The sequence below is a fragment of the Typha latifolia genome, chromosome 14, assembly GCF_019914945.1.
Source record: "Typha latifolia isolate L0001 chromosome 14, TyphaL0001v2, whole genome shotgun sequence".
NCBI classification, from domain to species: domain Eukaryota; kingdom Viridiplantae; phylum Streptophyta; class Magnoliopsida; order Poales; family Typhaceae; genus Typha; species Typha latifolia.
In genome coordinates, this window is record NC_133099.1 from 3,463,633 (window position 1) to 3,475,639 (window position 12,007).

A 12,007-nucleotide genomic window follows, 5' to 3' on the forward strand; every position below is an offset into this window, starting at 1 on the left:
TGGACCATGTTGTGGCATCTCTCCATAGCGCCTAGAGTGAGAATGTTCATCTAGAAGGCCTTGTGGGGCCTGGGCTTTCCTCTTCAATATCAATTGTGGACCAGTGAAGTATTGTGGGTTGTTTTAAGAGATCGGTGACCATTTGTTATTTGGTTACCGATTTGCGAAAGCAGTATGAGATAGCATGGCTGACTTGCTCGATGTTGAAACTAATTTTGGGGAGCATCTAGATACCAACTAGATTACTAAGGAATGGGATGGAGACAGCGAGAGGAGCGCGCAAATCAAATTGACCATCACCTCAAACATTTGGGGGATATGGAAAGCTAGAAACTGGAAAGTGTTTGATGGGGAGGTGAGCTCTCCGAAAATTACAGCCATGCGAGTGCTGCAGTTAGCCCACGAGCATGAACATGCTAGCTCCCCTCAGCAGCAACAGAGAAGGATCACCACCAATGACCATTGGTGTCCACCTCCCAAAGGGTGGATCAAAGTTAACTCTGATGGTTTATTTAAGGATAAACCATGATACAATTTTTTTTAAACTTATAAAACTTTTCTCGATCAAGAGAAAAGAAACTACGAACTCATCTAAACTGGATCAATCTATTTCACCAAAGCATAGAAATAAGATTTACTTACAAATCCTTCTAACACTCTAATGTCGAATTGTTTGGGTCTCCTATTATATGCATCCCGCACGATGACCTACTCTCCCGATATAGAAAGTCTCGGTCTAAGTTGCTCCCGAGCTACAGTTTGATCTTCAAAAAATTTGTCGTTGTAGATGGACGACGAGTAGGTTCACCAAGTGCTTCGGTACATCTAAATTAAAATTCTAAGCGCTCGGACAATTGTAGTAGCTCTCCTCGAACTTTAGTAGAAAGTACATTGTATAGGAAACCTAGAAATCTCTAAGTATAATACTTAAGTCTGTTGAGTTGGACTAAGTTCCCTAACCTCTAGTTCTCTTTTATAGGCATTGAGATCATCTATTGTTCAACCAAAAGTGATTTACCTTAGGAAAATCTGAGCCCAAAACAAATTCTGAACTTTAGTAATGTCCATAATGTAATTAACTTAACCTACAAATTTACTTAAATTTAATTTAAAATCTGCTCTACAAATATTTGTTATAACATATTGTGAAATTTATAAATATTGAAAATACAAAGTATAAATCACAAAAACAAGAAAAGTTAGGGTGGTAAAGATAATTTTCCAATTTTTCGTTCACATTGATTTAACAAAACATATCCAAACTTAGTTTGATAATGTCAATGATGCTCTATATTTATATATGGGTTAAATATATTTTATCACCCTATATTTATGCCTAAAATAATTTTTCTTATGAACTTCAAAAATCTCAAACCATCCCTGTACTTATAACTAAAATATAATTGCTAAATTTTCTGTCAAATTTAACTTAGAATCATAATTATTTTAGCATTTTGAGTTTCTAACAAACATAATAAAGATATTTGCTTGGTCATTTTGACTTTGTTTAGTTATGTTTAATAAAAAAATTTAACAATCTCACTTTAATTATAGATAAATTTGAGACATTTAGTATAAATACAGAGGGTAAAATATATTTAATTATTTATTCTATTTATCCAAATTCAATATGAATTTAGAGTTTGAATAAAGATGGCCACAAAAATTCTACACTTATATGTAATAGAAGAACAGCGAAGTCTATTCAAATAGAATAGAAGAACAAATGCTTGTGATAAAATCCTCATGAATAGTCATTGGATACAATTCAACAAAAAGGCAATCTCATTGGATTGCTCATTTAGTCATTGTATTCCTATAGAAATCATTCAGTATGCAGCTACCTCATATTGCTCATCTTCTTTTTTTGCATCTCTCCGTTTACAATCCCTCCAGCAATCCCACCTAATTGGTGCAAAAGGGAATAGAAAAGTAGCAAAGGAACTGGATCTATTGGGTTCTTAGAACTTAACAAGAATAATATAAAGGTCCTCCACTCTAGCTACTAGATTACAACTCTAAAAGCATAATTACTTGCCATCTCTCGAACTAGTTTTCCATTTTGTCTCTGACCTTTGAATCTGAATCACCTTTACGATCAATTGCTGATAGAAAAACAGCAAAGATTAACATTAAAAGTAGTAAGAATCTAAATTCTGGTTGAGATGGGATGAAGAAATATTTGTGCTCAAGCAAGAGGAACTCTACATCACTGCTGTATACTATCAGTAGGTCTCCTATAAGGCATGTAGCGGTGATCTTTAGAAGCATTCTTCCTTCTCCTCTTCTCAATGTAGGACTCAAGCTTTCCTGCTTCCTGTGAATATATAGAGGAAAACGAAGCAATTAGTGATGGCCAATCTTGCAAAGCTAAAGACTAGTCATGTTTTCATGGCACAAAATATACCTTGAGCTCGTTATACTTGTTAATCAACTTCCTTTCTCGAATTTCCGCTGCCCATATAAGACAAAGTTAGATTGCACTTCTTTGCTGCAGTTGTATAGTAAAAGTTTTTGGTGTCTAACATAGTCTATATATATATATATATATATATAGAGAGAGAGAGAGAGAGAGAGAGAGAGAGAGAGAGAGAGGGGGGAAGGTAGACAAACATTTCTTCAGGTAATATGGTTGTTTCCCATGTTTTGCTGCTTCTCTTTCTTTCTTAATATGTTCAGACAGAATTTCAGATTCAGCCTTCTTACGAGGGGCTGACTTCAGTTGCTTATCCTGAAGATTCCAAATGGGTTCACAGAAGATGAGTAGTCTAGCAAATAAAAAATGACATACATGACAAGTGGACATCGAGCAAGCAGTTTTACTGTATCAAATTAAACAGATGGAGGAATACCTAAGTCAAAGTTAATAAACATTTTCCTTTTACCCAGGCTCTCTGAAGCTCACATACAAATTTGTATGAACATTAATTATAATCATGATAGGAAGAATTTCTCTACCTGAGTTACAGGATTTGCATAACTAAGTTTTCAAGCACTTGCTAACCAATAAACTGAGGCTGGCAAGAAGGGCCAAACCCAACAATTATCATTTGCTAATAAAAAAAAAGGATCTTAATGTTCTAATTCAAGAAAAACAAAGAAGGAAAAGTCTAAGTTACATTTAATCAGTCAATCATATCAATTGAAGAAACATCATTAACAGTGCCTTACATTGAATTCTCAGCTAAGTAACATCAGCCGCATACATGTCAATATAAAAGTGTATACTTAGCTACTTTCCCATAATCAAGCATTTTACTATGTATATTAGTATATTTCAACTTTCCTTCGTTCCTCCTCCTGATTTGCCCATTGTTTAATACATATAAGTCTAATAATAATAATAATAATCATGGCCTTATACAAAGCTCTCAATCTGCTTTCTTCCACATAGTTCGAGTCTCCAAATATTTCAATTTAAGCCCCAAGAATCAGTGTTCAAGTTCCCTAGTAGTCAAAGTTGACAGAGTTGAAATAGCCAGATCATGATAGTATCTTAGACAAAAGATAGTTGAGCAACAATGTGATATCCAATCTCAACTATCTTTTGCTTTGCTGACTTGCCTCACCAAATCGCAGCCACCATTTCCATTCAGCAGCTAGATAATTTATCCATTGTAGATAAACCATACGGCATCTCTGTTATTAGAAGAGCTGAAATTTTTATTTCTCAGTTGCCAATGCATCACACAAAAAAGTCCAGGTAGGCGCTACTATGTTAGCAATTCAATTTTATCTGAATCATTTTCAGATAATTGACACACAAGAGTAGATTGCTACTCTTCCTACAGTTTGCATATCATTTTTTGTTTCTTTTAAGATTGCCATATGCTCTCCTAGTAGACCATATTCTTCAGAGCCTTCTCTGACAATAATCACAAGGAAGTAGAATCAGAAAAATCATTTGCCCCATGACATCTATTTTAGAGTTTAGACATTCCTGAGTCATGTTCATCTCACTATTAACAGAAATCTTATAGGATTTTAACCCCAAAAATTTCATTTTCCTCTTGATATCTATTTAGAGTTTAGACAATTTCCAGAGTCATGGTCATCTAATTCATAAAAATCAAATAGGAATTACACCCCAAATTTATAAAAGTTTCAACCATGGATGCATGGTTTGTTTTACTTCAAATTTATCACATATTTGAGAGTGCAAGCATAGGCTTAGGTACATTACAGGTAAAGCATAAGCATAATCATTATCTGAGACAAGATTTTAGGAACCAAGATATCCAACTACACTATCAATAAAGAAGCTACCCACCAAATTCAAGCAAAAGACAACTGAAAAATGAAAGCACGAAAATCCTTACAGCAACTAAAGACATAGAAAAGAAAATTAAATTAACTAATTGCTAATACAATATATGTTCCATCTTTGAACTTAAACAATTAACTAGTTGCTAATAAGTAATAACCTAATAGGCTAATACAAATCTACACCTCAAATCAGCTTCAGCCTAGTGAAACAATATGGAAAAAGATGATTCTGAATTTCGAACAGGACAAGATGTTCCATCTTTGAACTGAAACAATTAGATGTTATCACCTTACAAAACACAATGAGACTGAAACTCAATCTTTCTAATTTAGGATAAATCACTGAAAGAACATAAACAATGTTATAACCTTACAAAACACAACGAGTCTGATGCATTTGACATCGTATTCTATGGGAAGATCATGCACCAAGGAACAATAATTCTTCTGATTTAAATCATTATCACCAGGTTAACATCTCATATGTCTTAGTATTGACACATACAAATTAAAATTCACTAGTCCATGAAATATGACAAATACTAAATGAGCACATTCCTCAACAATCAAATAGAATGAAGCACTAGTACAAATTAATATTGATGATACCCAACTAACAGAGAAAGTTCAGATTAGACAACATATGTAGCCAAAAAACTTACAATCCAAGAGATGTGGTTCTTTAATTCCTCGATGCCATTAGGGTCTTTTGACTTCTTAATCAGCTTTTGGAGTTTCTGCAACACCGCAAACCTATCAGCGCAGGAAAAAGTCGCATAATTTAGTCCACAAGGATATAACCACTTAACAAAAGATGATAAATCACCTCCTTCTCTGCTGGAAGCTCCACCTCGAATAAAAAATTATATCTTTTTCTGAACCTGAGTTGAAGAGATCAAAGCATCTTGTAAATTAAAATATGTAAATAGAAATAGTAAAGACCAAGGGATTAGACAGGAGGATGTAAATTCCCAATAGAATTGAATAGCGATCTTCGACAAGATATAAGTTATACTAAGTAGGGCTATCAAACTAGCTTGCTGGCTCGCTCGACTTGCGAGCTTGGCTCAAGCTCTAAACGAGCTAGCCAAGCTGGACTGTTAGGCTCGAAAAATTAATCACCCCAACTCACTCGAGCTCAGCTTGATTATGGCTCAATTACTGTAGCTTATATATATATATATATATAACTTTTAAGTTATTAGAAATTTAAAACCATTGGATATTAGATCTAAGGAATAATTCTAGAACCAATTAATGTTCCCATCTCGTCCAAACCTCTTCTAAAATCCAAGCTCCCAAACCTCTTCTAAAGCCCTAAATCATTTCATTCCTTCCTCTTCCTTATCTCTCATGTTGGCAAATAATTGACAGCAATAGTGGTGATGGTGGTCAGCGAACTCGACAACAACGGTAAGGTTAACTCTTCGTCTCTCTCATTTCGACTCTTTCTCTCCCATGATCTCACGCAATCACTCTCACTCTCAATTGGTTTAGTGAATTTGCGTGTAGACCTGATACGAATACTTAATATTTCATTATCGATGCTCTTGGGAAGCAATCTATGATTAATGCTGTTTGGGCTATTTGTGAGAAGATGATTAATTCAAGGTGCCTTCCTGTTGATGAGAAGACTGGTTAGATCATTTCTTTCTTCTGCAAAGGTAAAAAGGTGAAAGAGGCCCATTTGGTTTATTTAATGGCAATGGAGACTGGTAAGATCATTTCTATATTATCCTCATGTTTTGCTTATTGTGCTCCCATCTTCTTCTTTCTCCCTCTTCTCTTCACACATCGTCATCTCACCCACCATTGTTGGCCATGAAACCCAACTCTTCTTTTCCAATTCACATGCCTTTGCTAAGCTACCAAGCCGAGCTCAAGATTTAAATGAGCCGAGTCGAGCCAACATTATTCTGCTCTTTTGAGCTCAAGCTATTCATATCGAGCCCAAACCCAGCTCACTCAAGCTCGGCTCTTTTACACCCCTAATAAGAAGAAACTTATATACAAAAACCCTAATAAAAAACCAATACTTTGCTTATTCCAAGAAGACATGTACATATATAAAGGGAAGGGATAAGGCATTGACGAAACTTACCCTTCCGGATTGAGAGTCCCACATAATGATTCAAAGCGTGGATCCCGTACAACCTAGAAGAAAATATGTGGTGTTATAAAGCCAATAATAAGACTTTGGAAATTACCTAATTAAACATGCAATAATGAAAGTGTATGACTGATTCACACAAGAACAATACACTATAGATCTTGTAATTGTGATTGTTGCCTATACATGAAGACCACATTCCAGTTCAGTCTTCCACTAAACATACCCATCTATTATATTCTGAAAGCAAAAGATTATGTTCGAGGGTCAGACATTCTTTCACATATATGATATTTGTGCGGGTGTGTGTAGTTAAGTACCGGTTGAAACTGTTAGAATATAGAATATAAAAATCACAATTTCCCAACAACTTAAGCTTTCAGAGTAGTTGATAATATCAAGGTATCAAAGCAGAGGTTCTGAGTTTGAATCCTATCAGGCCTATCTATCATTTAAAAACCTCTATTTAATTCAAATCTACTTGTTGGACCCATTAAAATGTCTTAGCTTAAGCTTTTAAAGTAATCAGTTAGTTATTAGAATCCAAAAGAGTTTCGACTAAACTGGTTTCCTTTCCGGTCAAAAATAATCCAAGACCACATCTTTCGGCTTTCATTTTTGCCTGATCAAGATTGGCCCAAATTCTTCCAAACTTCAAAAGAGACAGATTAGGGATAAACGAAGACATTTATGGTCAAGCCGGAACAGACTAAAACTACATAAGTGGAGTAAAGTCATAAAACCAACTTCTTTGGTTCCTAATAAGTGAATCTGACTGTGAACAAGTTTTTTGGTTAGTTCAGAAAAAAGGCTTGAAAATAGATAACCAGGTAATGACTGAGCATATTAGTTCCTTCCATGTACTTTTGCAGTTCTGTTACTCCTGAAGAGATATTTTTCACAGCACATGGTCTCTCTCTCTCTCTCTCTCTCTCTCTCTCTCTCTCTCTCACACACACACACACACACACAACTTTTTAGTTAAATCCACTCTTCAAGTTCTAGGGTTCTCCGACCAAAAATAAATGCAGGACAAGGCAAAACCCCAGCTTGCAAGTTGCCCCTGTATAGAAGAGCATCAAAATCCCACAATCCCAACAAACCAAACAGTTTACCATTCATCAAGCCGCAAAACCAAATTATAGATCTTTCCACTAGTGCACAATCTTTCTTCATCAAAGGAGGAAACTCACCTTCTTTGGTGCCTGGATAACCTCCCTGAGCTTTTTCGGCCGCACCTTGCTGCTCACCTCCATCGGCCTGTTCCAATTCCACCCGAGAGAGAGAGAGAGAGAGAGAGAGAGAGAGAGGAAAAAAAAAGTTCCAAATCCATCAAAACCCAACACCAAAACCACAACAAAGACTACCAGAACCAATCAAAATCCGAACTTGATAACAATTCCGAGACCTGTTCTTATTGGCTCGTCCAGTCTTCTGCTTCGGATCCAGCTTGGTCGGGCGGGCAGCGTGCGACCCATCGGCGCGCGCTCTCTGGAGCTCCTCGAAGGGGATGTCGGCGAGTTCGCGCTCCAACTCGAGCTCCTCCTCCGAATCCGACTCCAACTCCTGGTCGATGGAAGAGGAAAAATCCGATTAGAAGAGGTTAGATCAAACTTAGGGTTTTGGAGGAGAGAGATAGAGAGAGATTGCGACTGGAGACCTCTTCTTCCGAGAGCTCTTCTCTCTGTTCCTCGTCGCTCTCGACAGCAGAAGGGGTGGGCTTGCTGCTTCCCATGATGGACTGGGCTCTAGGTTGCGATATCGACGGCGTGCTTGGGCGGCGAAGGGTTTTTTTTGGCGTATAACAAAGAGGAGGAAGAAGACGATGAATCGAGGGTTACTGGGTTTTAGTAGGATTTAAATTATCTAAACCCGAATCCGATTCAATTCGGATGGGTATCCGAGATTTACAAATGGTGGATATCCGATGGAGCTCTACAAAGGATTTTTGCATTTCACACCCTATACTATGCACTTATTGCGGTCGCAACCTGTCTTGTTATTACTGGAGCTCTAAAAGGTGTTTTACATTTCACACCCTATACTATGCACTTATTGCGGTCTTGCACCCCTGTCTTTTTATTATAAGAATAATTACAGTAAAACTATAATCTCTTGCTTCTCAAAGATGTTAACGAAAAATATCCCGACAAGTGCCGAAAATGGATTGGATACGGATCAGATAGTGTTCAACTCATATCCAAATCTATATTTATAGTCTGGATACGGATATTGGATAGATAGCAAATTTAAAATCATATCATAACTAAATGTATATGGATAATTTTCAGATAGAAAATCAGATATTAAACGGATGTTGATCGAATTTTAAATGAATTATGATATTTTATTTAGACATAATTAATACAAAAAATATTAAGAGTTTCATAAAAAAATAAATTTTTTGTATGTCAAATACATATAAAATTAGAGAAATTAATCTCTACAAATAATATATAACACATCATTACTAACAATATCAATATTCACTATTTAAATAAGCAAACTAAAAATTATAAATTATTTAAAAAGTTATAGGGGTAAACGAATATCCGATATCCATATCCAAATTCAAAAATTATATCTGACCCGTATCCGAATTCGTATCCGAGTTTTTCACAAAAATTCTATCTGTATCTCAATTAGATAGGAACTTTTTATTCAAATCTAATTCAAATTGAATCAGATAGCGAGTCGGGTTGGAGTTAATCTGACCCGTTTTCACCCTTATTGATAACTCTTAGAGATAGGTTGGAACAATGAAGGCTCAAAATTAGCCTGAACGAGCTATTCCGGCTTGACCTATTTATGTCAAAATCAAGCCTAGATCGAGCTTAAATTGAGCTGAGCTCGAGCTGCTAGATTTTGAGAGAGCGAGAGTATAAATTTATGACATATTAATCGGGTAATAAACCGCAGCGGCCGCCGATAATAAACTGAACCGCAGCGGCCGCCGGTAATAAACTGCAGCGGGCCGCAGCAAACCGTATATTTCCAAACAAATCTTGGTAGGTTTCCAGTAGGTGAATCAGAAGGAAAGGTATAAACTTTTAAAAGACAAAAACTGATCGACAGAAAGAATTTGTAGAAAAAGAACAAAGACAGAAGCAAATGCTTCAAATATCTATTTCGTTTCTTTGAGAAACATATGGAATCTTTCTTTTGTACTACCATTTTGTACATATGCAACTAAGTTAGAAAAGCCTAGCCTAGCTTCTTTCCTTTTAGTAGAGCTATTGGGTTTTGTTACTATTTGTGATTTCTTTTTAAAAATAATTATAATTAGACCCTATAAATTACCACTCTTTTCAAGCTCCTCCTCTCAACTACTTTTCTATTTCTATAATATGTAGACCTCCTAAACTATTAAAGATATCTCATCTCTTGACGTTATATAATCAAGCCAGCTCGAGCTCTGCTCGAAAATAATTTCAGGTCAAGCTTGATCATGAGCCGGTTCAATCAATAAATTCGATAAAGCTTGATAAGGCTCGAAATAATTATTATATATATAATATGAGTAATACTTTTAATACTATATTATAATTATGTTATATTCTAAGATTTACTTAAATGAATTGTTATGTAATATAATCTTATAGAGTTTTGGTTCTAAATTTTGATCTTGTCATATCTTTTCTAAATACATGAATATCTCTATTAATTTATATTTTTGAATTAGTTTTTATTTTAAGCTTGATTCAAACCTAAATCAATCTTAATTTAATTCAAGCTTGATCTAGCTCAAAATTTAGCTTGAATTGATTAAGATTTGAAATTACTTGCTGATCGACTGGTTTAGGGCCGAGCTCAGCTTGAGCTCGATATTAGCTTGAAATTGGTTCCAATTGAAATAATTTTAATTCAACTTTGATTACAAATATAGGCTTAAAATTAATTTTAATTCGAGCTTGATTGAGCTTGCTCAGCTCGATTACACCCCTAATTGTAGACAAAAAAAAGCTAAAACACTCTCCCCAAGAAGATAAAGATATTTAGTAAATTAAAATTTTTACATAAAGGTAAGTATGTCATATAGGAGAAAAATAATGAAAACCTAAGGACATGGATGTTTGACATATTTTTAATAATCTTGGGGGTTTATATGTCAAAAAAAAATTAAGAGAGTGTTATAAAATATATCTGGACTAATCTGGACATAAGAAAATTGTAAAATTTTATATAGATGTAGCCTCATAAGTTACGTTCTAATGGATCTGATTTCACAAGAATCCGACATCTGGATGAAATAATATTAATAAAATTTGGAGCAAGAACAAATAGGGCAGAACAGTAATTAATTGACGATGCGGTAGTCGTCGGAGGGTGGCGAACAACCAAGAGTGGTGGTGGACGGCCATAAGGTAGGGTGGCTACTAATGGAGAAAGATGGCTAGGTTTTAGAAGATCGAAGTTCTTCTACGGCTATGATCTACTCCTAGAAAAATAAATGCGATCTAAAGACTATGATAAAATATAAGAACGAAAATAATAACTTGGCTAAACTCAAATTCATTCTATGATAATTATTAACATATGTCCACTCTTATTTATAAGAGTAAAAATCTATTTCGATCGGATCCACATGCGGATTATTCTATTTATTTAAAATTTAAATAATAATATAAAGCTAACTAACTAACTTGGCTCGATTTGACTTGACTTGACTTGAGTCGACTTAACTCATGTGGTCGGATCGTAACAGAGAGATTTGTGAAAAAAAAGTGATACTTCAAAGGGTCGAAGTGTCGTCAACTCTTTTTATAATTATAAGCCCATAAGCTAATAATAGACTAGATAAAGAGTCTATAATCCTATCAAATATTTCGGTTAAATAACTGAGTTAATTCTCTCAAAAATTAAACCCTAATATATGAGCGGGCCGGGAACTGGAGTTATTACCAATGGTATTAACTGATAGGAATATTTTAATGTCTTAAAATTCCACATCCCTCAATTTAATGTAAGACAACAGTAACTAAATTAGAAACCATAATTAAAGTATAAAAAGGATTATGGAGTGGCTTAAGATTAGAGACATATCATTGTCTAGAAAGCAGCAAGATTAATTATCCTCATGATCTCGATATAATTGCTCCTAAAGCTACAACAACTTCCAACACTGTCCTTCCACTTTAGAGCTACTCCAAAATAGTACTTGCTGAAATCTAACCATAATAATTAAACCAACAACCAAGAGAAAGAAAATATATAATAAGTTAAATAAAAAAATTACATCTATATACTTAGCTGAATTATTATGTACTTTTATATAAAACTCTCTCTGTTTATTTTTTGTGACACATTGATGCTCTTAACTATATAAATCTTTCAAATAACCCTCTTATTAGTTGTCTATTTATTTAATTTTTTTTTATTCTATCATAGGATTAATTTTAGATGCTCGGAAGTTCAATTTATCTTTATTTAAGAGTGAGTTAGTTATTTAATAGTTTCGTCAACATTGTCGGGAGAGTGCAAAATATTAAATAGTTGAAAGAATCAAAATATGTCACAAGAATTAAATAAGAAGTTATATGTGAATGCATTGATAGTTTAGAAATTCCAGGTGTAATTAACCCCAAAAATTAATGATCATTTCTAACCTATAATTTTAATGCTAACTAGGAA

The 12,007-nt window shown here is 34.6% G+C and overlaps 1 protein-coding gene across 1 annotated transcript; it reads right to left on the reverse strand.

Moving 5' to 3' along the window:
- Positions 1-1,704: 1,704 nt before the first annotated feature.
- On the reverse strand, positions 1,705-8,202 carry LOC140800929 (uncharacterized). The gene is made up of 10 exons (XM_073155864.1): positions 8,037-8,202; positions 7,785-7,942; positions 7,570-7,636; positions 6,368-6,420; positions 5,093-5,147; positions 4,929-5,003; positions 2,614-2,731; positions 2,408-2,454; positions 2,209-2,317; positions 1,705-2,105 (listed from the first exon to the last, which is right to left on the reverse strand). The coding sequence occupies exons 1-9, from the start codon at positions 8,109-8,111 to the stop codon at positions 2,210-2,212; spliced, it is 756 nt and encodes a 251-aa protein (XP_073011965.1). The 5' UTR covers positions 8,112-8,202; the 3' UTR covers positions 1,705-2,105; position 2,209.
- Between the last annotated feature and the right edge of the window lie 3,805 nt (positions 8,203-12,007).